This window comes from Ceratotherium simum, chromosome 17 (assembly GCF_057802395.1).
Source record: "Ceratotherium simum simum isolate JZ-2026a chromosome 17, ASM5780239v1, whole genome shotgun sequence".
Taxonomy (NCBI): Eukaryota; Metazoa; Chordata; class Mammalia; order Perissodactyla; family Rhinocerotidae; genus Ceratotherium; species Ceratotherium simum.
In genome coordinates, this window is record NC_141916.1 from 52,162,293 (window position 1) to 52,190,264 (window position 27,972).

A 27,972-nucleotide genomic window follows, 5' to 3' on the forward strand; every position below is an offset into this window, starting at 1 on the left:
TTTTGTACAAAAAACACTTAAAAGATTTTAAAAAAACGTGTTGGCCTAGTCATTTGTGTGAAAGAACATGGTAGAAACACTGGAATGGAGTAAGAGACAACTGAGACCAATTTTCATCCTTTTACTGAGGAGGAAAAAAATATTTAATATTTTTGTCGTATAAGGAATAGCGCCTAAGGCAGGGACTTATACTCCTGACCTCAGCCCCACGTACTCCTGTTTTATAAAGCTATAGGACAGAGCAGAGTTGGAATTGAAAAGAAAGGTAGGGTAGAAGACAACAGATAAATTGGAAGGGAGCAGGGGAATGCAGAAAGAATGACAACAGCCACACGTGTGCCAAACACTTTTAGTCCCTGCAGCAAATGAGAATGATGCCAACCAAGTCACTACACTGGCTGGTGACCCTGCCATGGATGCAGGAGAAAATGTTCAACACTAAGGGAGCGAGTGACGACAAAGAAAACTGGGCCACAGCTACAGTCTGACAATCCAGGGGGAAGAGTGGGAGTACCAGATTTTGCTACTTGTGTCACACAAGCTAGAAAAACCCTCCCTCTCCCATTGCGGAGGCACAGCTACATTCCACCCATTTCCTTGCCTTACCATACTGTGTATTCCTCCTCCTGGAGAACTGAGACCCTGGCTAGACACTCCACTCCAGGATAAGGCTGAGCAGTCCTAGTTCTCTAGACTGTCTCTTTTATAAAGATTGGATTAGGGTAGGTGAGAATGGTAAAGATTTTAAAAAATAAAGTAGAACCCAGAGAAAATGTCAAAGCTGCCGCCATGTAGCACCAGCAACCAATTCTTGCATTTTTCTTCCGTCTCAGTAATCCCCTCTACAGAAGATTTACGTAATTGGAACAGCTCTTTTCTTCCCTGTAAAGTCTCTGCTGGTACCAGGTTATAACCTGGACAGTGGGGAGTGTCTGCCTTAGGCTGGTTTGTGCAAGAGGGCCACCTTAGGTCTCCTTGAGGACATTTATCTTGGCGCAGATCTTGAGGGCAGGGCCCAGCTTGATGTTCATGGCACTCATAAGATGTTCCTCTTTAAGTAATAAAAGGGCCTGTCCATCAATCTCCTGGGAACGAAACTCCTCTGCAATCTCTTGGCAGCCTAGAAGGAAATGGTTGGAATGTGTATGAGTAAATACATGGTAGCACCCGAGGAAATGAGGGGGAAACTAAAGATGAAAAAACGGAGACCTAGCCATGGTGAATTCAGTAATGTAAAGGTCTGAGATGGCAAGCGCTAGAAGCATAATGAAATCAGAGAGGGCCACTGGCTATTTAAAAAAAAGCCAAGATAAAGGAAGAACAACTAAGTTGCTCAACCATAGAAATAACTCCATTTAAATAGCTTGAGTAGGGGGAAAGGGAGCAAAATAAATACCTTTTTTTATACTGGCAAGAAAATCGAAGTTAAGAGTCTTTGTAACCTTTTTGTTTAAGGGCCCAGAATTCCGACAAATAAGAAGAACAGGGTGGTTTTCTTTTCTGGAGAAAACCATCCCGTTGTCAAGAATAGTTTATAGACAATCCTGCCTTGAAGAGAGAGGGGCAAGAATGGCCCCTTATTTCCTAATCCCTTTGTCCACTGAAAAAAGTCTTTTATCCATGGTGGGTGTATCACAATTAATCACACACAAAAAATATACTTTATCTGGGGCCGGCCCTATGGCGTAGCGGTTAAGTGCACACACTCTGCTGCTGGCGGCCCGGCTTCGGATCCCGGGCGCACACTGACACACCGCTTGTCAGGCCGTGCTGTGGCAGCTTCCCACATAAAGTGGAGGAAGATGGGCACGGATGTCAGCCCGGGGCCAGTCTTCCTCAGCAAAAAGAGGAGGATTGGCATGGCTGTTAGCTCAGGGCTGATCTTCCTCACAAAAAAAAAATATATATATACACTTTATTCAAAAATTATTGGTAAGAAATAAGGCTGAATCATAACAGATGAAGATCAAACATTGCAAGATTGCTGATATAGTAGAGGACAGCCAACCCAGAAGGAAACTGGGAAACTTTATAAATAAATACCAAGAGTAGAGCCTTTGTCGTACCATACTTAAGCACCTACTGCTTAAAAGCTATGTTCCCTATTACAAAGGCCTATGTGGGATGACCTGAGGAAAACTAAGCACAGAGGTGACCTGGGTTATGTTGGATAGGCCCTCAATACCTTGCAGAGACGCAATAAACTCATACACCTCCTCTACACTCCAACGGCTAGGATTACTGGACAGGAACACAGGGTTGATGCCATGTAATTCTGGTGTAGGCGGAGCTGTATTGGGGTTCCCCAGGTCACGTTCTCCATGCCCAGCTCTCACTGATAAAGGCCCAGGAGATGTTGGAGAGAGTGCTTCATCGTAACTGGAATTATCTGAACCCCGGCTAGAGTCCTCTTGACCCTACAGAGAAAACCACAAACAGTGAGGTCATGAGTAACAGTGGCATGAGGTCTCCCTCTCCCCTCTCGACCACCCTGGGTTTGGGTTAATATTGGGCATAGAGGAAAAACTAATCTTACCATAGTGAAATAATTTGTACTTCATCTGAAAATGCCCGAAGTCACCAGTCAAGTGCCTTTCAAGTATAAACTATGTCACTTCCTTGATTCTCCCCTTCTACCAACAATTGATCTAGATTTTCTCTACTCAAATACAGTGTAAGGATTAATGGATACATGAGCCAGTAATGAGGTGAGAGGAGACAGAACAGGTCAGGATCCCTTAGAAGTTGGAGTAATGCAATTGATGTGAAACCAGAATTCTGGTCTCATACCCTTTACCTGGGCAAAGGAAGTGCCCTGTAGGAGAGGAAGGAAAAAGACCCATTCTAAAGGTAGCTGGCTCTGCAACAGAAGCTCACCCGGTGGCGCTTGCCCTGGATCTTGGCACGGGCGATGTCAGAGGAGCTGCGGCGGGGTCCACGCCGACGAACACGAGCATAGTTGGCTTCTTGAAACTCTTTCATTTTTTTCCTCTTCAGCCGGAACTGGTGGCTACAGCTCACATTATACCTACACGTCAGGGCATACAGAGGATGTCAAAAGTTCTACGGAAGAATACTCAGCTACCCTGCACTAAATGTGTATTGGTATTTTGAGAGCTGATTTGGGGAAGAGAATGAAAGCAAAGGAGACATTAAATATCAGCTGTGAGATGATCCTAGGGAAGGCATGTTAATTTTAGACGGAGGAACTAGTGCTGAAGGGGACGAGGAGGGTGCCTACAGTACCTCTTAGCGCAGGTCATGGAGCAGAATCTCTTGGAGCCACGGAACTGCTCTGCAGGGGCATACTTCCCACAGTACTCGCACTTCAGGAGATTCGCCTTCTTATCTAGCTCTGAAAAACAAGGCATCACTGGAAAGTTGCCACCCATTTCTGCTCCCGCTCAGGTCATCATTAGGCCCAGAGCTGGACTCTAATTACCCTCAGGGTTTGCCTCCAAAGACCTACACAGCCTAATGGAGAATCCCTAAAACATAAAGTTAAAAATCCAAAACCATAAAGATGTGTCCCTAGGGCCGGCCCCGTGGCTTAGCGGTTAAGTGCTCGCGCTCCGCTGCTGGCGGCCTGGGTTCGGATCCTGGGCGCGTACCGACACACCACTTCTCCGGCTATGCTGAGGCCGCGTCCCACATACAGCAACTAGAAGGATGTGCAGCTGTGACATACAACTATCTACTGGGGCTTTGGGGGGAAAAAAATAAATAAATAAAATCTTTAAAAAAAAAAAAAAAAGATGTGTCCCTCAAGAACATCATAGTCTTCCTAACCTTAAGCCAGACTATTTCCATTTTAGATGACTAATTTTATCCTAATTCATACTCTCAGATTTCAGACGAAACTGCATTTCTGAATAGGTGAGAAGAACTAATTACTAAAGCCTAGAGAGAGATAAGATCTCTCCCCTACAAAAGTTTCCAAAAGCAAGAGGGTAAATGTAAACAAGAGTCCTTAATATAGAGTCCTTAATATCATAAAATCTAGAATAAGGAGAAATGGAAATTAAGAAATATCCTATTTTTTCCGGCCAGGCCCATGGCCTAGTGGTTAAGTTCTGTGCAATCCTCTTCAGCAGCCCAGGTTTGCGGGTTCAGATCCCACGCGTGAACCCACACCACCCATCAGCCATGCTGTGGGGGCAACCCACATACAAAGTAGAGGAAGACGGGCACAGATGTTAGCTCACGGCGAATCTTCCTCAGGCAAAAAAAGAGGAAGATCAGCAACAGATGTTAGCTCAGGGCGAATCTTTGTTAGCAAAAAAAAAAAAAAATCCTATTTTAGATAATCTTTTAAAATATATCCTTATAGTAAATAATTCAACAGGCTACTTTAGCTTGATAAAATTCCCCTAATTGTATGGAACTCCTTATGTGTGATTCTACATATTCTGACATATAATATGGTTTCTATATGTGAATGGACTTCATTTAATTCCCACTTTAAATAGATAATTATTTTACAGAGTCCTCAAACACATCTCCCTGAGCCTCCTTCCCCAGGTGGGTCTCTAAATAAATACTTACCAGCAGATGGGCTGTCCCCTCCCAAGGGGCCACCTGACTGATTCTCATTCAGCCCTGTCAGGAGGCCAGTCTGTAGTGGCTTCTCAGACTCTTTCAGCAACTGAGAACAACCCACCTGTCCCAGAAAAAGTTTACAGTTAAGTTAGCCTAATTCCTTTCTGCTTCTCGATAGCTTTCCCCAGCATTTCTCACCATCATGTCTTTACCTGGATCTCCGAGTTAATGGCCAATTCTGGTTCAGAGAGAATCATTTTCAATATGGCAAGCAAGAGTCTCTAACTGGCTTTTTTCAGATAAGCCATTAGAGAACAGGTTCCTACCCTGGCTCCCTATTTTGTCCTTTTCTTTCCTAAGTTGAAGGGAACACACTAGGAGTCAAGACACCTGTGTTCTAGTCCTGGTTCTGCAACTCATGGTACCTAGGAAAAGTCCCTAACTTATCTACCACAGTTTCTTCATTATAAAATAACCTAGTCTGGGGGCCGGCCCCATGGCCTAGTGGATAAGTTTGGTGTGCTCCGCATTGGCGGCCTGGGTTTGCAGGTTTGACTCTCAGGTGCAGACCTACACCACTCGTTGGTGGCCATGCAGTGGCAGCGACCCACATACAAAATAGAGGAAGATGGGCACAGATGTTAGCTCAGGGCAAATCTTCCTCAAGCAAAAAGGGGAAGATTGGCAACAGATGTTAGCTCAGGGCAAATCTTCCTCAGCAGAAACAAGAAACAAAACAAAACAAACCCTAGTTTGTCTAACTAAACATTGCAGCTTTACAGGTCACTTTCTTCCTTTTCTTCTCCATTTCCCAAAATTTTCATTTTCTGGTCTACATATTCTTTCCTTTTCTCTTCCCTTCCTTTTTTACAACTAATCATACAAACAGCAGAACTGAACCATTCTCTAATAATTAAATAGGTCTGAGCCTTTTGATTTTTGTGGAGTTTGAAAAGACAACAAGCAGACGAAGTCCCCACTTTAAAGTCCCACCTTATGACCCTGCTCTCACCGGGAAAGGTTCTGCTCCTTCCTGGATAACGAAGCCTTCAATGATGTGGGTGAGAATCTGAGGCTTCACAATGGCCTGTGGGGGTTTTGAGTCACCCATTTGCCTGGACACCATGGCTAGCGTAGGAGGTGGTGCTAAGGGCGCAGGAGCCAAGGCTACTAGCTCACTGCTTGGGGTATTAGCATTCACACTGGTCACTGGTTCAGCTTTCTCTGGAAAATAAAAACATAGATTAAGGAACAGATATGGGATGAGATAATTGATCCATCTATTACCAAGCCAGCCTGATCTTCCACAATAATGCATGTTCATCTTTGATCATTCACCCTGGATTCCCTCCTTTTGGATCTACTCATTTGTCCACCAAGTTCAGGTCCATATTCTACTGAACCAGATTTATTTTTAGCTCACTCAGAACATTTCTCTCATCTCTGTGCACTCCAATAGCACTACAGAAGTCAGTTACCTCCAAGATTGCTCTTCTCCTCGATGGCCTTTGGGCTCTCTGCTACTGGAGACACCTTGGCAGGAAGCATTGAACCCAATGTGGAAACATCATCTCTCTCCTCCTCAGACTCAGCCTTGCGTTTGACAGCCAATGTCTGCGGTTTGCCCTGTAAAGTGAAGAACAGGAAAGAAACCAAGATGTATGAGTGAAGGATAATAAGGAACCACAATTACTCCTATACTGTCAGAGAAAATTTTTTTAGTTCCAGATTCCTCAATTTGTATACTTCCCACAGTACTCTAAAATTCCTGGTCTTTCCCAAGAAGTGCAACTTCTATATCAAGACAAAAGAAAATGCAACATTATTTAGTCCTGACCTAGACCTTGAAACCATGGATTCATTATGGCCCAACCAAGAACTGTTGTTTTTCTAAAGATCAACTTAGGTGGTTAAGGCTATCTTGATCTAACTTAGCACAATCTAAAAACCCAGAATGATTTCAGTAGCAAATTTAGGAGTATGAAATTCAGCCATTATATACCTTAATGTCTCTCTCCTACAAAAGCAGCAAATAAATACCAGTATCATAATCTTCCATTAATGTTTCTCTCTCTTACAAAAGAAACAGATAAATACCAATATCTTAACCTTCTCAACTCTTTATTCCTCTAAGTTAAGCTCTATTTCCACTGAGCCCAGGTCCACTCAAGGGTGACGGTGCCCTCAAAACCATCAGACATCACTCACCGGCAGGTGCACAGACTGCATGTAGAAAGCAGCAGGGACCTGGGCTACAACAGGTGAGGAGGTGGTAGCCCCACCCTTTACCACATGTGCTGTCCCCTGCACAGGAGCAAGGGTCATCCCAGAGGCCAATGTGGCAGGGCACTCCTGCAGTGCACCAGGAGCCTGGGATGAAGGTGGCGAGGAGGCCAAATGGGCCTGACCAGGCTGCACTGCACCTGGCACTCCCCGGGAAGTAGGTACAGCAGCTGCCAGCTGTGCCAGGCCCAAAGCCTGTGCCTGAGCTGCACCTGGCTGTCGGGTGCCCACAACTTGCACAGGGATATGGGGTGGTGGTTGCTGGGTAGCTGACATCTTAGCAGCCCCTAACTGAGGAGGCTTGATAGGTGCTACAGGTGGTTTGGACTGGATGGGGATGGGTGGCTTGGGGGCTGGGTCAGGTGGGAGGGACATGGGTGAAGACTGAAGCATGGGTTGAACAACCAGGGTTTGGGCTTGCTGCTGGGACTGGGAAGGTGGGACCTGCTGAGTAGGTGGGACTTGTGGTGGCTGAGGGGCAGTGAGAGTTGTGGCTTGCTGCTGCTGCTGCTGCTGTTGCTGCTGCTGCTGCTGCTGGGCCAGCTGGAGGTGTGTGGCTGTGTGGAGCAGCTGGGACTGACGGTGCTGGAACTGCTGCTGATGGTGGATGGCAATCTGCTGCTGGATTACCACCTGCTTCTGCTGGAGGTGGATTTGCTGCTGCTGCTGAATCAGGGAATGGGGCTGGATCTGTGTGTAGGTGGCTGTAGGAACAGGCCCAGAATGGAACAAAGAGGAAGACGAGCAGAAAATAGTCATCTTTATAAATTCAAAGTAAAACCACCTTTCCAAGGTGTACCTAATTTTGGAATCATACAGTGAATGGAACTCTAACCTGGAAGGAACTGAGAGGTCACCTCATTCAGACTCTTTCCTCTGAGTCAGACATTACCAACCATCTCGAGTCTTAAAGATCTCAAGGGAAGAACTCCCTTGCTCAATCATTTAACAATCCTCAGTAATTTCTTGCATTTTTCTAACTTTTATTTGCATTGTTCTACCTAAATCCTATTACTTTGTACTCAGCAAAGGAGAATGGCTGGCCCATCCTCTACATGATGAGACTCTGAGTTCCTCAAGGGCTGAGTCCACGTCTTCTTCATTTATGCATCCCTAGAACCCAGCCCAGTGCCCAGCACACGAGAAACACTTAATAGTCACTGAAACAATAAACGTCCACAGAGGTACAGATATCAACATCTTCCCATGAATGCCTCAGTTTTTAAGACTCGTCCGCTTAGGTCACCACCCATGAGAAGTCTTAAGAGTCGGCAGCTGCAGGCTCTAGCTTTACCCCATTTCCTCCACTGCAAACAGAGTTGACCATCTCCCCCCTCCATACTCCACCACATTGTCCAGAGAACGTATGTGATATGAGAGCACGTTGGAAACAGAAGTGCTATGGTATGTAAATACTAGGTATTAGTAATACAACTGATAATTAACTCTTACTTTTTGTGAGTAAATTATCCAAATATAGCAACAACTAAATTGCTAGAAACAAGGAAGGCAAAAATAAACACTACAAGTAAGGTACACTCATCTAACTATACCTAACCAAGTCTGAAAGCAAGTACAAACTATTTTGGGTTATTATTGTTATTATTATTTATTCTTTTTTATCCTTAACACTGATACAGATGATCACAAGTTGACTGTATTAAAAACTATGGCTCTATTTGCTAGTGCTAAGTGGTCTAAGGCACTTATACCATCTCTGCTCTACACTGGGCCAACTAACCATCATTAAACACAGAGTGAGGAGAGAATTCATCCTTCATGCTAAATTGTAAGCACCATGAGGAAGGGGAATCTGCTTTTCAAAGACGTATCACTAGCAACTCCTAGAACCTAGTAGCCAATTCAGTAAGAACTGGGTGCATGAATGGGTAGAGTGAATAAACTGAAGAACTCAGGGCCTAAGACAGAGAGGACAAGACAATTTGTAAACTGACTGCTGCCTGGTGGAAACAGACAAGATCCAGCTCTGTTACCTGTCCTCCTGTCTCCCTGGACTAATATGATCAAAGCTGATGTGATTCTCTTTCCTTCCACTACTCCAGGTCCAAGAGAAACAGGAAAAAAGCAAAGAAATGCACTCTAAAGATTTCAAACCAGTTCTGAGAGAATGATGACATTCTGAGAAGTGACAGCTTACCTGAGCTAATAAGGGTCTGGCTGGGAGCAGGTGTAGCTGTCCGTGTCAGGTTCATGCCCACGTTCTGCTGACCAGTCCCATCTGCTTCTCCCTTCTTGGCCGCTGCACTTTCTGCTTCCGTCTGGCTGCCCTGACTCACAGTCACTGTTTGGGCTGCAGGCAAGGGCTGCACCACTCCTGTGCCCTTCCTGGGACAGCTCCCACCACCACCCATTCCTGAGGAAGGCAACGGACCCAAGCCCCCAGGTGCCTGGCCACCTCCACCTGGACCCATGGACCCTGGGATGCTATTACCACTGCCTCCGCCAGCTTGACTAAGGTTGAGGGACTGGCCTGAGGCCCCAGAGGAAGCCTGAGCCACAGCTAGGGCCTGGCTAGAGGCCTGGGAGAGGCTGGAGACAGGGGAGGCTCCAGGAGGAATGGCCTTCTGAGTAGAGCCTTGCATTTGGGGTCCTTGGGCTGAGGCCTGTTGGTTCCTCACTGCTAAGTTCTGCACCTGAAAGATAAGAAGAAAAAGACACATTGAGAAAAGGGGAACAGGAGGCACTAAGGTCAAAGGATCCTGTGACTGATTCAGAAGTAGCAAAGACGGCTACAGATATTCCACAGCCCACCTCAATCGTTCCTCCACCTTTGCACTTATATACAGTAAGGCCTTCCAGTCACCCAGAGAAAATCTTGAATCGTATTTGATTTTTTAGTCTCCTTCATTCACTACCAAATCTATCATCAAGTTTGATCATTTATTCCTTCAAAATGTCTTGGATTTTCCATTTCCTCTCCATTCATTCATTCAACATCTACCAAAAACCTACTATGACTCAGGTACCACACTGGATACTGGGAATGCAAGGATGACAGACCCAGGCCCTGCTCCTAATGAGTACTCTCTACGAGGGAAGAAAGAAAAGAAAATCACCAATAACCATATCATACTATGTAGAGATATGCACAAAGTGCTACGGGAGCAGAGAGGAGGAGGAAAATTAACTCAGATGAGAGAGATTAGGGGAGACTTCCTAAAACAGGTGATATTTGAGCTGAGACCCAATACGTAATGGTGAAGGTGGGGGTTTGAAGACATAGGTCACAACATTTGCAAGACCACTGAGCCAAGAAAGAGCATGGCATTTTTGGAAATTATAAATATTTCATTATGTTTGGGGTGAGTTAGAGGGAGTGGCAAGAAATGAAGCCAGGAAGGCAGGCTGAGGCTAGGGAGGTGGGAAAGTGCCAGATCGTGAAGGGCCCAGTGTGTTAAAATAAGGAGAGTCTGAACTTTAGCTTGGAAACACAAAGTTTATCTGTCTTCATTGTTATATTCCCAGCACCTAGCACAGTGCCTGACACATAGTAAGTACTCCAAAATATGAACAGAGAGAAGGAATGAGGAGCACTTCATTGATTATAGGAAGCCACTGAAGAATATTAATCAGAATAAACAGGATCAAATCTATAGGTGAAACCCTTCTTTTAAACATTGCTGATGGAAATGTAAATCAGTAGAACCACTTTGGAAAACAGTTTGGCATCATATCCTGAAGTTGAACCTTCACACGCCCTCTAACCCAGGAATTCCGCAAGAGAAACTCTTGCTGTGTACAACAGGAGGCATGGGTAAGAATGTTCACAGCAGCACTATTCATAGTAACAAATGCCTGGAAACAATCCAAATGGCCATTATCAGACGAGAAGATGAATGAACTGTAGTATATTCACACAATGGAATATTACATAGAAATCAAAATTAATAAAGTATAATGACATGCAATAATATGGATGGATCTTGACAATGAGCTATTAAGCAAGCATTCCCAAAAAGATTACATATAGCACAAGTACCTTATAAATTCAAATACAAAGAAAACATAGATATAGATATATATAAAATGATGTGGTGTCTGGGATTTGCTTCTAAATAACCCACAGGTGGAAGGAAGGGGTCTGGATAGATTGGCCATGTGTTGATAAATGTTGAAGCTAGATGCTAAGTACACAGGGATTCATTTTTTTTTCTACTTTTTATATGTTTGAAATTCTCCAAAATAAGTTATTTTTAGAAATATATGTCAATGCAATAAAACTATATAAAAAGGGACACAAGGGAAGGATGAACCTAGGAATCAGAATGATCATTACCAGGGGCAGGGACATTGCATTATTAAAACCTACTGAGCAAACAAATAAAAGTGGGCCATGAATGGACCACTGACGAGAGGATGTCATGAGCCAAGGATTATGATTTATCAAATTCTGCATACCAGAGCTACAATTAAAAATAATGTTAGTAACAACATATATTTTCTTAGTGAAAAAACTTATTCTGATAGTAATGTGGAAGAGGATTAGAAGTGGATAAGGATGAAGCCAAGAGACCAGTTAGAAAACTAGTACAGTAATTCAGGTAAAAAATAAAAAGAACCTGAATGCAGGCACCAGCAGTAAAGAAGAAGAGAGGATAGCTTTTGAGAGACATTTACAAGAATCATCAGGATTGGGGGCTGGGGCACTTAATATTATCTGGCAATTACAGTTTTTTTCTAATCAGCTTCCTTTCCATAATGGCTATTTAAACCTTTCCCACTCTCCCTATACCTCAGGACCACTTCCTCTTTCCCCTCTCACTCTTCACCCCTGCAGAGACAATAAAATCATTATATGAGCATGATACCCCATCAGTTCCGCCACCAAATCTACATTCACCTGCATAAGTACCCATCACTTCCCCCTTCTATGCTTCCTATCAAAGGGCAATCCTCTATGCTCAGGATCTCATCCCCTCCTCCTTCTCAAGAGGCTTGTATTATCAATTCTTTCCTGTCTCTTCAATCTCTTCTCTATCGGCTCCCTCCCATCACCATGCCTGAACCCCACCTTCCTCTTCCTTTCCTCTTACTGCTAAATGCTTAATAATTGTTTACATTCACTGCATCATATCCCACTCCCATATCCAGTCATTCCTCAAGTCACACTTTGGCTTCAACTCCTGCGACTCCAGTGAAACAGCTCTCCATCCATATTATCCATCTTTCTTGCCCTCTCTACTGCAGTTGACAGAGGACCCCCGCCACTTCTTGTAACATTCTGTTCCGTCTTCATGTCACACAACCCAGATTTTCTTGTCTCTCTGTCACTCTTGCCTACTCCCCTTTGCCAGCCCATCATCACCCTCTATTCAACCTCCATCTGCTCTATTTTCTAAGGGCTCATCCTAACCCTCAGGGCTCCACCTTAAAGGCTTTTCTCTTCTCAATCCGTATCATCTCCCTAAGCAATTTCAAACACTCCCTTGACTTCAGTATCATCTCTATGCCCACTACTCGTGAATGTTTACCTCCAACTCAGACCTCTCCTCTGAGCTTGAGCACCACATATAAAACTGCTGACCCAAGACCTCCTCGTGGATGGCTCACAAACCCTAAGTCAGCGTGTCCAAAAGTGAACTTCACCCTAAATCCACTTCTCCAACCTTCTTCATCTCATGAACAACACTACCAGCCACTTCATTGCACTGTCAGATCTCATCTCTGGCATCTCTCTCAACTCCCTCATCCACTGAATCAGTTCTCCTTTTTCAATGATCTTTTACGTTTTCCTCAAATCTATTCATTTCTGTCCATCTCCATTGCTACTGCCTAATCCAAACACCATCTTTCCCCTAAACAGTTATAATACTATTGTTCTCCCTATATTCACACTCACACCATTTCTGTTTATTCTCCATAGAGGAGCCAACATAGTCTTTAAGACAAGAAAAATCACCTCACATCTTTCCACGTCGCTTCCGTGTTTAAAATCCTTCTATAGCTTCCCATCACCCTTTGCATAAAGCCCAAAATCCTAAATACAGTCTCCAAGGCCCTGCAAGATGAAGTTTCTCCTACCTCTCCAGCACCATTTCCGAGCCCCTTTGCCGAACTCCAGGAACACAGGTCTTCTTTCAATTCCTCAAATATATAAGGCTCCTTCCCTCCTTGGGGGCCTTGGAATTAAGGTTCTCCTGCCCTCACCACTCTCCTTTCATGTCTTCACTCAACTAACTTCTACAGGCCCCACTTTAAATGCCACCTCCTCAGAGAGGCCCTCTCGACTTCTAGCCCCACTCCAAGGCTAAATTAGGTCCCTTTCTATGTTTTCAGAACACTCTATACTTTCTAATGGAGCAATTATTGAACCATTCTGGGGATTATTTGTTGAATGCCCAGTGCTTCAGTGATTTGTAATCTCTATCAGTCTAGTGATCATCCCTTTCTGGGGCATTCAAGGCTAAGGAATGTCTGATTTGTAATAATAGCTAACACTCAAACATTCAAATGTCCAGGCACTGTTCCAGCACTTCACATATCAACTCATTCAGTCCTCACAACACACCCTGAGTTAAGTATTTTACAACAGCTATTTTATAGATCAAGACACTATGGCAAAAAAGATGTTAGGTCATTTGTCTAGGTCACACAGTAAGTCGTGGAGATGGAATCTGACCCAAACATCAGATTCACTAATTTTTTTTTTTTTTTTTTTTCCGCTTGAGGAATATTTGCCCTGAGCTAACATCTGTTGCCAATCTTCTATTTAGTATGTGGGCTGCCGCCACAGCATGGCCACTGACAGACAAGTGGTGTAGGTCCGCGCCCAGGAACTGAACCCAGGCCACCAAAGTGGAGTTGGCCAAACTTAACCACTAGGCCACCAGGGCTGGGCAAGATTCACATTTTCAACCACTACTCTGTCCCTCCACATATTGACACTTGAATATCAGATAAATAAATAGACGGATGAATGCAAGGACTGGATATGGAAGCAGTCTCCACCTCCTGCTCTGAGCCCACTGCTAGCACCATAGTGTAAAACAAAAGTCTTCCCTTATAACTAAATGACCCCAAGAGTTTCTTCTTCAAGAGTTTCCCATGGCCGGCCCCGTGGCTTAGCGGTTAAGTGTGCGCTCTGCTACTGGCGGCCCGGCTTCGGATCCCGGGCGCGCACCGACGCACCACTTCTCTGGCCAGGCTGAGGCAGCGTCCCACATACAGCAACTAGAAGGATGTGCAACTATGACATACAACTATCTCCTGGGGCTTTGGGGAAAAAAAGGAGGAGGATTGGCAATAGATGTTAGCTCAGAGCCAGTCTTCCTCAGCAAAAAGAGGAGGTTTGGCATGGACGTTAGCTCAGGGCTGATCTTCCTCACAAGGAAAAAAAAAAAAAAGAGTTTCCCTAATTTCTTTCTTCTCCAGGCACATGTTCCAAGATGATTCCTTCTAAAGTACTTTCCTTATCCTATTAATCTGCTGTTCAATAGCAAGCAATGACCTCTGCTGTCTATGAAGTTACTTTTCAGACTTCTCCCTAACAATAACCTTGTCTATCACCAGGCCTGTTGTCTCCACTGTATCCACTCATCCCCAACTCATGGTCACATATATGAACTATGCTTTTACACACACTGTTCTCTCTCTAATTTTTTTCTTACTCGAAATCATATCCTACCCATCCTTCAAGAATCTGCTCAAAAATCCCAAAAGTCACTGAGAAGTCATGCAGCCAATTCTCCTCTAAACTCACGTGTCACTCAAAGTTAGTACCATTTACTCTTGCACTTTTTGTTCTCTAAGCTCTTTGAAGATGTGACTCATATTTCTTTTCAATTCTCCAAAGTTTCTAATACACATCTGTGCACAGAAATAGAAAGAGCTCAATATTTACTTGCTAAATGATAACCTAAAAGAATGAAGTAAGTATTATGAGGTCCCAGTTTATATCCCCTCCATAAGAAGCTAAAAATTTTAGGCCCAAAATATATGTATCTTTTGGGGTACGGCATGGGAAGCAATGGTGAGGAAGACTTTCCCGGCAAGACAGTGAGCAGAAACAGTGTGCTGAAAGTTGAGAACTACAGTAACTCATAAAGAGAAGGAATCAACATTCTTCCAGCAACTGAGTCAGGTCAGCTTCACATCTATCTACCAGTAGAATTCCCTCAACCAGCTCATGTCTTCCAGAGACAATATCGCAAGGAGAGAGAATTAAGACTTCCTGAATAAAACTGAGCCACGGAGGGCTAAGAGAATGTTAAGAAAATCTGCCCTGGGCCGGCCCTGTGGCTTGGTGGTTAAGTGTGCGCGCTGCAATGCTGGTGGCCCGGGTTCGGATCCCGGGTGCGCATCGAGGCACCACTTCTCCGTCCATCCTGAGGCCGAGTCCCACATACAGCAACTAGAAGGATGTGCAGCTATGACATACAACTATCTACTGGGGCTTTGGGGGGAAAAAATAAAATAAATAAAAAAATCTTTAAAAAAAAAAAAAAAAAAAAAAAAAGAAAATCTGCCCTGTATTAATAAGGCTTCCCAGATTCACAGGGCTGTTTTCTGTCAAACCTGCTCCCCCTCCTAACTCAAAAGTTGTAAGGGATTCAAGTCCTATAGAAATTACAAAAAGTGGGGGGGAAAAAAAAGAATTCTGAAGAGTGGTAATGGGACAGAAGGGTGGGCCCTGGTCCGTGTCGTTCCCTTCATCCCCCCAGTGCCCACCCGCAGGTCCAGTGGTGGCCACTGACCTGATCTGCATCTGTATGAACTCCCGGAGACGGAGCAGATGGCACCTCCTGCTGGACTGCAGCCACCGCCCCGTTAGGCATCAGGATGAGCTGGGAGGCTAGAGGCACATTCCGGCCCAGGGTCCGGTTTACCTGCAATAGGTTTCCCAGCTGTGGCTGGCAAGGAGAGGAGGAAGAGGAAGAGCAGAGGAAAGAGAACAAGAGGGAAAGAAGAAAGACAGAAGAAACGGAAGGGAAGGACCACAAGACAAAATAAACAGAAGATACGAAACAGCTAAGCCCTGCCCCTTTCCACACCAACCCCGGAGACCCTTATTCTCCATAAGCGATGAATCATCCAGAAGAAAACCTAGAATGTGTATAAAACCACAGATTGATAACAAAGAGTCAAACATCAAAGAAGCTGAGACAATGAGGATTTCAGAACAAGTATTTATGTACAGTAAGTAGATAGGCTAAGAGATAACACTTAGAATTTGTGAATTTGAGCCACAAGTTTAAAGATTAGACTATATCTGACACTAATTTAGTCAACTGTCAAGGTGAACATCTGACTTAGGATTCTCAACGTATCTGCAGGCTACCTGTGAATACTGAGCATCACTTCTAGAGGTAGGTAAGGCATAGAAAGCAGATCAGCTTGTCTTAAAACATCTGGGTAACCATGGTTAAATAAAATAGCTTTCACTCAAGTCCTTGCCAGGGACAGAACAATTATGCCCCTGGGACAATGGTGGTTGTGTCTGTGGCTTACCCGTAGATACATCTGGGCCTGGGACTGGTTGAGGGGTGGGGAGGTGGTGTTCCCCAGTAGCACAGATTGGGTCAAAGTGGTTGCACTGGGAGAGCTCACACTCTGGGATCGGCTGATGAGCTGGGCGGCCGACGTGGTGGCCAGATTGATCTGTGTGGTATAGAAAGGAACCAGGACTAAGGATTGGGGAGAGGTAAAAGGAAATGTACATGACTGACAAATTCAGAGTGACATAGTCAAGAACAGAATATTCACTTTCATAGGGTCAGGGGAAATGAATACTACCTTCCTATCCATAACTATCATCCCAGCTACTATGGGGTATTAACAAAGTAAAGAAACCAGTCCTTAACAACTAGCATAACAGTTGAGAAGGCAAACCAAGGAAATGGAACAGATTTTACTTCTCATTGAAGGGCCCAGAGACTAGTCCCTTTCCTTTGTCATCTCTTCTTCTTCCCCAGAATTTTCTTGCTCCCTTCTTAGACCTCCTTAGTAAGACCCCTATAAGATTCAAGTTGGTTAGTTTCCCTTTTACTAATATTCTCTACATAAGAGCAGTAAACACCATTGATGGCTCAATAAACACTCTCAGATCAGCTGCACTAAGTATTTTAACCCAGAGACAGAGAGCCAGGGAGAGAAGCCTCTCAGTGGGGAGAGGCAGTACTCACTGAGGCCTGGCTGGTGGTAGTCTGCTGCTGTGCGGTGCTGGTGTTTGGAGAGCTGGCCTGTCGACTGGCAGCAATTGTGGCCTGTTAGAGAGGAAAGGAAACAAGAAAGAGCTGAGACAACGAAGGAAAAGGCTCTGAATCTTCCAGTAATAAATCACAGGCACAAAACATAACAGAGACCTCAGGTAAGAACTGAGAGACTCACTGTGGAGGAGGAAAAGTATACTCACTATCCCAGTAACCCTCACATTCCCACATCTGCTAACCCAATAATTCCCACAGAACCCTCCTGAGGCAGGAAGGCGACCTGTCCTCCGCCCACTTGCTTTAGGTGGAAGAAGAACCTTGGGTCAGGTCACATCACGAGTCACTGGTAAGTCTAGCCCAGAGCTGTCCAATACAAATATAATGTGAGCCACATATCCAATTTTCCACTGTGCACATTTTTTTCAAAGGTAAAAAGAAACAGGAGAAGTAAACTTTAATATTTTATTTAAGCCAATATATCTCATTTCAACATGTAACCAATATAAACAAACTAATAAACAAACTACTGAGATATTTTACATTTTTTTCATATTAAGTCTCTGAAGTCCAAAATCTTATTGCACTGCTCAATTTGAACTAGCCGTCTCTTAAGCACTTGATAGCTACATGTGGCTAATGGCTACCACGTTGGACAGTGCAGCCCTAGAACACAGCCCTTCTACCTCTAAAAGGTAGTTCTCCCACAGTTCTTACTGCAACCCCAGAAGCTAAGATCTGTTCATCCTCCTACAGGACAGGAAGCAGAGAAGATTGTTTCCAGCCTGGCTTAGAGGAGGACACAGCACGCCCCTACCCACCTGTAGTGCCTATCCCCTCCCTCTTGGGCCAGCTGGCTGCTGACCTCTCACCTGCTGGACGGCAGCCAGGCTATGCAGCTGGGCATTGCTGAGCTGCTGCTGAAGCATGAACTGGTGGAAATACTGAGCCGCATTGGGCTGACGCTGCAGTGCCTGCAGAGCCTAGGAGGAGAAAGAGAGGATCAACTCACTTAGAATGAATCACTCCGAACTCCTATTCTATGCAAATCACTGTGATTCTGTGAAACGGACACATGAGAAGGAGAGAAACAAAGGAAGATGGGAGTTTGGCTAAATCATCATCATCTTATTTGTCCATTTTTATATTAGAACCAGAAAGTTCAGATAGTTCTCAAAAAGTCGAGAAGCAATTAATTTTGCTATGCTCTATTCTTGTATATAAAGTAAAGGAGCGTGGGCCTGCCTCATGGCCGGTTAAGTGTGCATGCTCCGCTACTGGCGGCCCAGGTTCGGATCCTGGGCGAGCACCGACGCACCGCTTGTCCGGCCATGCTGAGGCCGGGTCCCACATACAGCAACTAGAAGGATCTGCAACTATGACATACAACTATCTACCGGGGCTTTAGGGGAAAAAAAAAGGAGGAGGATTGGCAATAGATGTTAGCTCAGGGCCAGTCTTCCTCAGCAAAAAGAGGAGGATTAGCACGGATGTTAGCTCAGGGCTGATCTTCCTCACAAAAAAATAAATAAATAAAAATAAAGTAAAGGAGTGTGATCACATGAACTCTTATTTCCCAAAATGGAATCTGGAAATACATGATATAGCAAAGAAAAGAAATGGACTAGACAGGTTGAAAATAAATGGGATGTCAACGTAAAAAGAAGAAAATAAAAGACTATTCTAAGGATGCAAAAAAGATGATAGAACCCTAAGAGGTTGAAAATGATGAAAAATAGAGTAAACAGTAACTTATGAAAGATTCTATCAGGTAAAATTTTCAAATAACTGGCATTTTCAAATATCTAGAGTACAATGCTAACGTATGTTTAGAAAGATGATACTGGTAATTCAATTTTAGTGTTAACTTTAGAATATTACTGTATTCTTATTCTTTAATAATTGGAACTATTCTTATATGTGCATAGTTATTCTAGTAACCCAAATATTTTAAGTAAAAGTTCCCATTCCCAAGCAGATTTTTTATCTTTTTTTTTTTTTTTTTTTTTTTTTGTGAGGCGATCAGCCCTGTGCTAATATCTGCCAATCCTCCTCTTTTTTTGCTGAGGAAGACTGGTCCCGGGCTAACATCCGTGCCCATCTTCCTCCACTTTACATGGTACGCCGCCACAGCATGGCCTGACAAGCGGTGGGTCGGTGCACGCCCAGGATCCGAACAGTCGAACCTGGGGCCGCCGCAGCAGAGTGCGCGCACTCAACCACCAAGCAGATTTTTAAAGACATGGAATTTACTAGTTGTCTAAAAATACACCTCTAAAGAGCTTCATACATTCATTAGTCAGGGGGATTTACAAGAAAGAGTAAAGATTAAAAACCTGACAACCCATGACAAGAAATGATTACTTATTAGAATCTAGCCACATGAACGGAATGGTATTAAAAAACCTTAAAGACTGAATCTCAGGGGCCAGCCAGATGGTGTAGTGGTTAAATTCGCATGCTCTGCTTTGGTGGCCCGGGGTTCAGACCTACACACCACTCACTCATCAAGCCATGCTATGGTGCTGTCCCATATACAAAAAATAGAGGAAGACTGGCACAGATGTTAGCTCAGGGACAATCTTCCTCAAGCAAAAGGAGGAAGATTGGCAACAAATGTTAGCTCAGGGCCAATCTTCCTCATCAAAAGAAAAAACGACTGAATCTCATTCTCTGCTTGCTTAAACTGTTGTAAACTAAGATTCTCAGAGCTGGAAGGGTCTTGAGTCATCACCTAATCCAACTCCCTCAGTTTGGTGGAAGGAACTCAGGGCAATTATCTTCCAGCATCCTAGCCCACCCCGGGGGCCAATACTCACAGATCACAGCCCTTCAGAGTTGAGCCTCACCTGCACTGCTTGTCGTTCATACAGTGACATTTGAGCTATCTGGGGCCGAGAGCTGCCCCCAGAGCTGGAACTCCCATTGGTGGAGTTGGAGTTCTGCTCACTCTCAGTCTCCATGATAGTGGTCCAGGGTCCCCAAGGCTGGTGCTCTGACTCAAGACCTAGATGGAAGTAGCAGAGGATTAAAATTTATACCTGATCTCAAATTATTATTTCATGTTATTATTCAAGTTATCTAAGAATTTTCCTCTTCTTCCACAAGCCATGATTTCTCAGGTTTTATCACTACCAAATCTGCCATACACTCTTACAACCATATCTTCCCCACACCATCTTTCAAATCTATGCAGTGTCTCAAAAGAAACAACCTTTACATATTCCCTCATGGCTGTCATTAAATAGAAAATGGCCAGAATGTAAAACAGCACCTCATAATACTAAGGCCACCTTAATTTCCATAATACTTGTTAACAGTTTAAAATATTCCCAATTAAAACTTACTGTTATCTCATTTTTATGTGCACCTGCAACATCATTATCAGCCATCACCTTAACAATGGTCACCACTTACTGAGAAGCCGCTAGGTGCCTCCTTCACCTGGGCTAGGCTCTTCACCTGCATTATCTCGCACAATGCTTTAAGGTAAATATTATTAGCCCCACGTTACAATTGTAGAAATGAGGTTATCTGAGGTTAAAGAAGTTGTCCTCCTAAGTATTGAGTCTGTACACTAGCACATATTTCTTCTTCAAACCAAAAAAAATCTGTGATTAAGGTAGTGTCGCTCGGTCTGAGTACTCATTGTCCTCATTTTATGGAGGAGGGTTTAAAGATACAGCTGTGTTGAATGCATCATGGAAAGTCACAAAACTAGGAGGTAGAAGAGCTAAGCCTCCAGCTCATATAGCCCAAATAGCTGCCTGGCTCCAGCTCCGGCTACTAATAATAGCTCCTGGGGCACCTCACTTTCCCTTCTTACACCTCAATTTCCCCATTTGCAAAGGCTTCACAATTGAATGTAATATATCACTTTAACAAACAATTCCCAGGTATGAAGCACATTAAATATACAGCAATGGAAATCTTCAAGAAAGTAAGATTCAACTTCTTAGTGCACTAAAGCAGTCAGAATTTACCCTCTAGGGTCAACACTAAAATTTGCAGAAAGACATGTGAAAGCATTGCTACGAACCAAGCAAACAGACAGGAGATGAGAGCAAGAAGAAATATGCCTCCAAAACAGCACTAAATGACAATAAAGTTTTTTTGTTCCTTCTTTTTTTTTTTCCTCTTTTGTTAAACCTAGACACTATATTCTCTACTTTTGAGGCACGAGGCCACTAGAAATATCAGGTCAGCAAAGCACTATTTGGTTCAGGAATGTAAACATCCCAGAATTTCTGCTAAGGGCTGGCAACAGTTTTATTAGGGCTGATTTATCTTAATGATTGCATCCAAAACAAAGTAAATAAAATCAAACCACTTGGCCTTGGAAATAGAGTTGGGGAGATTTTTTACTATTCCATTCCCAGTAGCATCTGGTTGCATCATTATCCCCCAAGAACTCTACCCATCTCTTCAGTTTCATTGAGGAACAGCAAATATCACTGCAAACATGGATACAGCCCAAGAAGTACACAGGAGAAATCATATCAGCAACAACTCTATCTTCTCCCCACATCTTTTGTCAAAATACCAAAGCACTAAGCAGATACAGACCCATGATTCCTCATTATCAGGATGTGAAGAAAAAAAGTGGGTAAGGATTAGAGGCAGCACGGCACAGTTGTCTAGATCTCTGGGCTTAGTTCACTGGACTCAAGAGACATGAGACCGCTTTACTAGCTAGAGGGGACATTAATTCCTACATTCATAGGTGAAAATGCTAATAAACTGTATGACCCCTCATCCCCCCAAAGTCTTATTAATATGTTTTTTCAGACTGTGAAATGGAAATAGAGATGGACAGGGAGCAGCTTAAAGTCTTGAATAAAATCAGGGTAAACTGCCATGAAACCAGGATTCCTGGATGCCAGGCACACAAATCTATTCATTTGTGATCATTGTCGGGACTGTAAAACTAAATACAGAAAATGAAGACAACAAAAAGTTTGGGAGGCACAGGGAGTTTAAATTTTCAGAATTAAACTGGAAGAGAAAGAGTGAGAAGCTAATCCACAGAAGTCCCCAGAACAGCCAAACTATGGTCATCCTGAAAAGTAGTATTTGCGTGTGTATGGGTTGGGTTGGTAGGAGCACAGGGCTAGAAGAGGATATTGAAGTGGACCTAGTACTGGGCCTACTGAGCCAAGAGTTGGAGGAAACCAATTTCCCTATGCATAAAACTCTGTCTTGTAGAAAGGATGAGGCATGGGAAGGGGGGCGGGAGAAGGGGGTGGGCTGTGCCAAAGAAATGGAAGTAATCTGGAGAACCGGGATAGTAGACGACCAGGGGTCCTTGTCGTATACAGAACCTTGATGAAAATGAGGTTCCAAAGAGGAATCAAACACATCTACACCGGGGCAGGGGCAGGGAGAGTGGTGCCAGGAGTGCATTGACCCAAGAGGGCAGGGAAATGTGCTTCAGATAGCGGGGAGACGGGCAGGAGAGAGACAGACAGACAGAAGTCAAGGAACTGGAGGCGAGGAACCCAGCGGACTAGAAAAAGCAGGGAGATAACTGGACAGCATGCTCGGAAGGGAGAACCAAAGTCAGAGAAGAGAAAATGAATGAGAAGACGAGCAGTCAGAAGCAACGAGGGTGACGGCCGGACAGCATTAAGCCCAGCGGGAGGACCTGGACAGGCAGCGCCGCAGGACCGCAGAGCTCGGCGCCAGAGGTAGGCAGGGAAAGCGACTGGGGGAGGTACCTGGGGCGTTCCACAGCCCAAGGTGGCTGGGGAAACATCCCCGCGCAGCCAAGCCCCCGGAGTCCTGCCCCTCCCCAGCCGCGGTCGCCCGCTTACCTTCGCGCCCGGCTCCGCACCCAGCGCTCCCGGGGGGCGTCCACCTCACGTGCGGGCTCCCCAGTCGCCAGGCTGGGCGGGGGGCTCGCTCGGCCTCCGCGGCGGGCTCCCCTCGCCTCCTCCCCTTCCTGGAGGGGCGGGGGCGCCGAGGGCGGGGTGGGAGGCGCCCGGCGCGGCCGCGGCTCCCCGCCCCTCCCGCCGCTCCGGCTGCGGCCCGGCCGCGGCTCCGCCAGGCCTCCGGGGCTCGCTCCGGGCCTGTCACTTCCTGCCGGGCCGAGAGGGTGGGGGCTGCAGGCCGGGGGCTGCGGGCCGGGCTGGAGGAGGGGGCTGGCGGGGAGGTGCTTCCGGGGCAGCCGGACCCCTCCCCCGTCCCTCCCCCTCCCCTCGGCGCCCTCCTCCCCTCCCTCCCCGCGTCCTTCGTTTCCTGCCGGCGCCCGTTGCCATGACGACGCCGCTCCCGGGCCTCTGCGCTCTAGGCCCCGGGGTTTTTTTCCCTCTCTCGCTCTTTCTCCTCTTTTTTTTCCCTTCTTTCTCCCCGACTTCTGCTCGCAAGCTGGAGGGAGGAAACTGAGAAAGTGCTGGCCTCTAGTGGGGAACTCACCTCTCACAGAGGAGAGGGAGATGGGAGAAGGGAGGGAAGTGACGTGAAAAGGGGGGGAAAGGAGGTATTTTCTGAAGCTTCTGGGAATAAGGGATAGAAAGAAAGGATCAAGGGGACCCACAGGCAGAGAGGGAGAAAGAGCAAAGCAGCAGTCCTGGAGAACGATAGACTGGGAAAGGAAATAAAGCCGAGGAAAGGAGAGAACAGGAAAGAACAAAGAGTGAGGAAAAGGAGAGAGAATGTTGATTGTTTAATCCCTCACCTCAACTCCAAGAAGGCGGGAAAGAATGCTGCACAGGAACAGTGAACCCATCAGGAGTTGACATTCACTTAAAAGCAGCAGTCTCATATAACTTGCTTAGAATAACACGTTTTAAGTCTGTAATTTTGGGGGTTTTGTGTGTTCTTAGATTTAAACGTGTATGTAAAACAGAAGGACAAAAGGGAGGAGGCAGGGGTGTAAGGAGAGAAGAACAATGGGGCTGTATTTGGGAATGCTAAACATTTGATAAGGCAGTAGCCTTTGTCGTTTTATTTATGATATCAGTTTATCAGTTTTTAATTTTGTTAGTCTTTGGACATTCAGCGAATATTGATAGAACACCTACGAAGTGCCGCCCACTATTTTGGAAGCTTGGATTACATCAATTCACAGAACAAAGATAACTGTCCTCATTAACCTTTACAGAAGGGGCCAGGGGACTCCTGGTGGACTAATAACTAGGGTTGATGCTTTTTCTGTTGTTATCGTAGTGCAGTGCTATTTTTACATCACATCTTTTCCTGATCTCTGTTCTAGCCAGTTATTTTCTCTATCGACCCACTCGTCATTCTCTCCTTTAAAAGGCAATGCATGATTTGTTTTTAGAGAAAAAAATGAGAAGTGATCCCTTTGTTTATAAATTAGATCCGTTTAGATTTGCATTGAAAGAGGAGTATTTGGACTCTGGGCTCTTAATTTGTAGTAGCCACATTCATGTCACAGAAAAATCTCAGCCAGGCTTCTAGGAACCAGTCAGACAAGTATGTGAGGGAAGAAACCAGAGGGCAGCCAAAGGACTGGAAAAGCAAAAATGTGAGGTGCAGGGAGGTGAAAGGGTATGTTGCCAGGATGGATGACAGGTTTGGCTGAGGATAAATTGAAAAGATTCTGGCAGAGAGAACTAGTGGTAAAAACCAGGTAAAGCATTAGTCATTTAATTCAAACCTAGATTTTTGGCATGTCAGAGAAGTGTAATGCTTTCTTGCGGAGGCTTAGAATGGATGTACTGAGCCTAAGCTGAATTTCCAGGCACCAATGAAAAAGTTGTATCTATAGATTATTTTCAGATTATAGGACATTCAGGTCAGGAAACATTAGTCATGTGCTTTCATGGGAGAATTATCACTGTTCAGTGTCTAAAGAAATCCTGTAATATATCCCACAGATAAGGAATCCAGATGCCAGAGTGAATGCACTCATTTTTCCAATAGCCTATGGAACTTGCATACCTAGAGGGTACGTGGCCATTTCAGCCCCATTAAAAGTGGGGCAGAGTCACTACTACTGCATATAATTCTTTCCATCTCTAAAGACTTTCTGTATTTCCTTGCTCACAGGCCCTTACATCTACTAAAAATTATACATTTAGGTGATACGGAGGTAAGATAGCGATGAGGTATAATTTTGTTCAATGTCTGATATAAATCTAGCCTAGGAATACTCAATCACAGGGTATGCCTTATTGATTATGGGCCAGTAGCTTAATTTTCATATGTAAAGGCTCGTACCTATGTTTCATAGTAATTTTTTTCAAGTTCATTTCTTAGACAGACGAGGGTCATAGGACAAAGCAATTTTCCAAAGAAAAATTCAGCATAAAAAAGCAATGTATCAACAGTAAAGTATTAGGAAAAACTCCATGCTTAAGAAAATCATTTTCATAGACTAAGTCAGCTTGGGAACAGGTACTCTAAGAGCTTATCTCAATCTAAACAGAGCAAAACAATTTGTGATCTCTAGAAAATCCACAACTGACTTTTTTTTTTTTGAATTTTTGCTAAACTTTCTTATTTTCATTTAATGATTCTACTGGAACTAGTCTTTTCTCTTTCAAACCAAATAGTTCTTCTGAATGGAGGCTAAATAATTTCTTGAGTCTGCATAACACTGAAAGCCATTAGCCTAAATAGGTGAAAAGGAAATGCATTCTATGTGATGTGTAGAAATCGAAGCCTTCCGCCTGGAAACTTATCTAAATAAGTAAAGATCAGGATTTGAAAGGAAATAACTGTTTGGCAGCAACTAAAGCAAATAAAATAGAAGGTAGGCTAATATAATTTTGCACATCAACTGCACTTTGAATAAGCTTTCTTCAAGCCTTTCTTCTAAGCCCAGCGTTGTGCAATGAGTTGTGAAGAAAGAGATGGCCCTTCCCCTAGAGGTGTTAGTATCATTGGAATGTGTCTATTTACAAGCAACTAAGTCAGTCAGCATGTGTGATCACATTCTTATGCAGATGTGGGTGGGATGAAATAGGGAAAATGAGAAATCATAACCTTTACCACTAATTGCTGATGTGAACCACCATACACATCCCACCCCCATCTCACCACAATTCTGTGTGCACTTTAAGGTCTAGTTGGGAGAAAATGAAGATTAAGAGGATTTATAGACTCTTTGATTATTAAAGCAAAAAAGAACTTAAAAATTATCCAAGGACCTCAATTTTAAGTGGAGAAAATTGAAGGCTGAAAGATAAATGCAGAAGAGGGGGACATCTCACGATTCCTGGTAAATAGAAGTCTGATAAATATTAGTTAACTGAATTAATTTCCTAGATGTTGCCCTTTTCTCAACTCAAAAAAATATAGAAGTAAAAGATATAAGGATACCTCTCATTCCTCACCACTACCAATAATGGAATTTAGGACACGCTACCCAAAATATAGCACTTTGACATATTGAATGTTTTAAGCTGAAGGAGTTTGAGAAAATGGTAGAAGCCGGAAAGTCACTCTGACCTCCTTCTTCCCTCTGTCTTCTTCCCTGAAACAGGACATAAAACCCTCATGTGAGAGGTGTCCCTGGAGGAAAAGAGCACTCTTAGCTCCAGAGACAAAGGGACACCAAGAAGACTACTAACAAACAGGCCTTGCTAAGTTTCCCCCAGTTACTGCAATTACCTCATACTCCTTAACCTATGGAATTCCTCCATAACTCTCCACTCTTCATCAAACCTAACATAAAACACACCAGTCTAACTGTTTCTTTGGGTCTTCATTTCCTCATGAAGGCTCCCATGTCACATCAAAATTATATTAAATTTTGTTGAAATAAATCTTTAGGCCCAAAGTAGAGCCACTCTTGCCCAAGGTGCCCCGTCAGCAAACCAAAACTTAGATAACACTTTTGTGTCCCTGTAAATGCTTCACTTGACCAGAAATGTCCAGCAGTGCATCCAGTCAGCCAATCCCCAAAGGCCATGCCAACTCTGGGCTCTGTACTCACTTCCTTGTTCTTTATTTTTTATCCTATAAAAGCTTCCTGCCTTCCGCCCTATTTTGCAGTTCTCTGAAAGGAGACAGCCCTTTCCATGAAGTATTAAATAAAGTTGTTTGTATCACCTAAATTGTCTTCTTTAATCATTTTTTTTTAAACAATTCGAATGCTTTCTCCTGTTAATCTGTCTTTGTCAGTTTAATTTTCAGACTCAGCCAGGGACCCTAAGAGGGTTGAAGAAAACTTTTTCCTACGCTCCACCCACTATACTATTTCTTTAGAGCAAAAGTTTAAAATTACCATATTGATTGATTCAGCTCAATATTCCATCCATCATTGCCCTCAAAAAAAAAAAACTGATATACCCCCACATCCTTGAGTAGCATAAGGTTGACAATAACATAGGCTCCACCAGGTTAGACAGTTACCATGTGATTAAAGGCAAATTATGCACCTTCTCTCAGCTTTGTTTTTTTTTTTTTTCCTGTAAAATGAGAATAATGCCTAGTATCTGTTGGAAATAAATGAAATATTTATAAAGTATTTCATACAGTATCTGACACATAGTACAAGCTATTCCTTTCCTTTAGTAACCCAATATATTTTTGTCATCACCAAATGTATTTAAACCACTCTTTATTTTTTATTCAGCCTATGTCACAACTTTATTAACTCACAATTTAACTAATGAGTTTATGAGTTAAGGAGTTTAGTTAATGAATTTACTGTCAAAGAGGAAAAACTTTTCCTTTACTCTCGTAGATTCAATTAATGGGAGCCCATGAATTAAACCAACAAAAAACAGATTAACGGGAGAAAAGGCATGCAATTTTTGTTAATATTTACTTGTATGGGAATTCACAGAGAAGTAAAACTCAAAGAAGCTTTTAGACTCAGGAGCTTATATACCCTTCTTAACAAACAGAAGAGGGTTTGGGCTTCAAGGGATTATAAAATGCGGGGAGTTGCACACTTTTCTTCCTGGCTGGAGATGGGGAGGGCACAGAAGGGACCTTCCTCACTTCCTCAAAGGAAAATGGGTGCCCTGCTTTTAGGTAGAGAACTCTTCCCACATCTATTGATTCTCAG

At 43.9% G+C, this 27,972-nt stretch overlaps 1 protein-coding gene across 5 annotated transcripts; it reads right to left on the minus strand.

The window, feature by feature from the left end:
- Positions 1–105: 105 nt before the first annotated feature.
- Positions 106–23,683, minus strand: PHC1 (polyhomeotic homolog 1). Of its 5 annotated transcripts, none has more exons than XM_087442780.1 (15): positions 23,665–23,683; positions 19,838–19,995; positions 17,861–17,971; positions 16,965–17,045; positions 16,291–16,440; positions 15,537–15,692; positions 8,981–9,476; positions 6,748–7,526; positions 6,018–6,165; positions 5,552–5,763; positions 4,546–4,660; positions 3,247–3,355; positions 2,878–3,028; positions 2,186–2,417; positions 106–1,120 (listed from the first exon to the last, which is right to left on the minus strand). In XM_087442780.1, the coding sequence occupies exons 2-15, from the start codon at positions 19,949–19,951 to the stop codon at positions 966–968; spliced, it is 3,009 nt and encodes a 1,002-aa protein (XP_087298906.1). In that variant the 5' UTR covers positions 19,952–19,995; positions 23,665–23,683; the 3' UTR covers positions 106–965. The 5 variants fall into 5 exon arrangements, with proteins under 5 accessions (XP_087298906.1, XP_004438708.2, XP_014649417.2 ...); XM_004438651.3 differs by lacking the exon at positions 23,665–23,683 and adding an exon at positions 22,802–23,002; XM_014793931.2 differs by lacking the exon at positions 23,665–23,683 and having other exon boundaries at positions 15,537–15,668.
- Between the last annotated feature and the right edge of the window lie 4,289 nt (positions 23,684–27,972).

Bases quoted from the DNA above. Each gene is read 5' to 3' on its own strand.
- PHC1 (XM_087442780.1), bottom strand. From the start codon at position 19,951: ATGGAGACTGAGAGTGAGCAGAACTCCAACTCCACCAATGGGAGTTCC. The intron at 17,972-19,837 runs GTGAGGCTCAAC...TTCTCCTCCTAG, and splicing joins ATGAACGACAAGCAGTGCAG to GCTCTGCAGGCACTGCAGCG. The intron at 1,121-2,185 runs GTATTGAGGGCC...ATTTCCTTCTAG, and splicing joins GTTTATTGCGTCTCTGCAAG to GCTGCCAAGAGATTGCAGAG.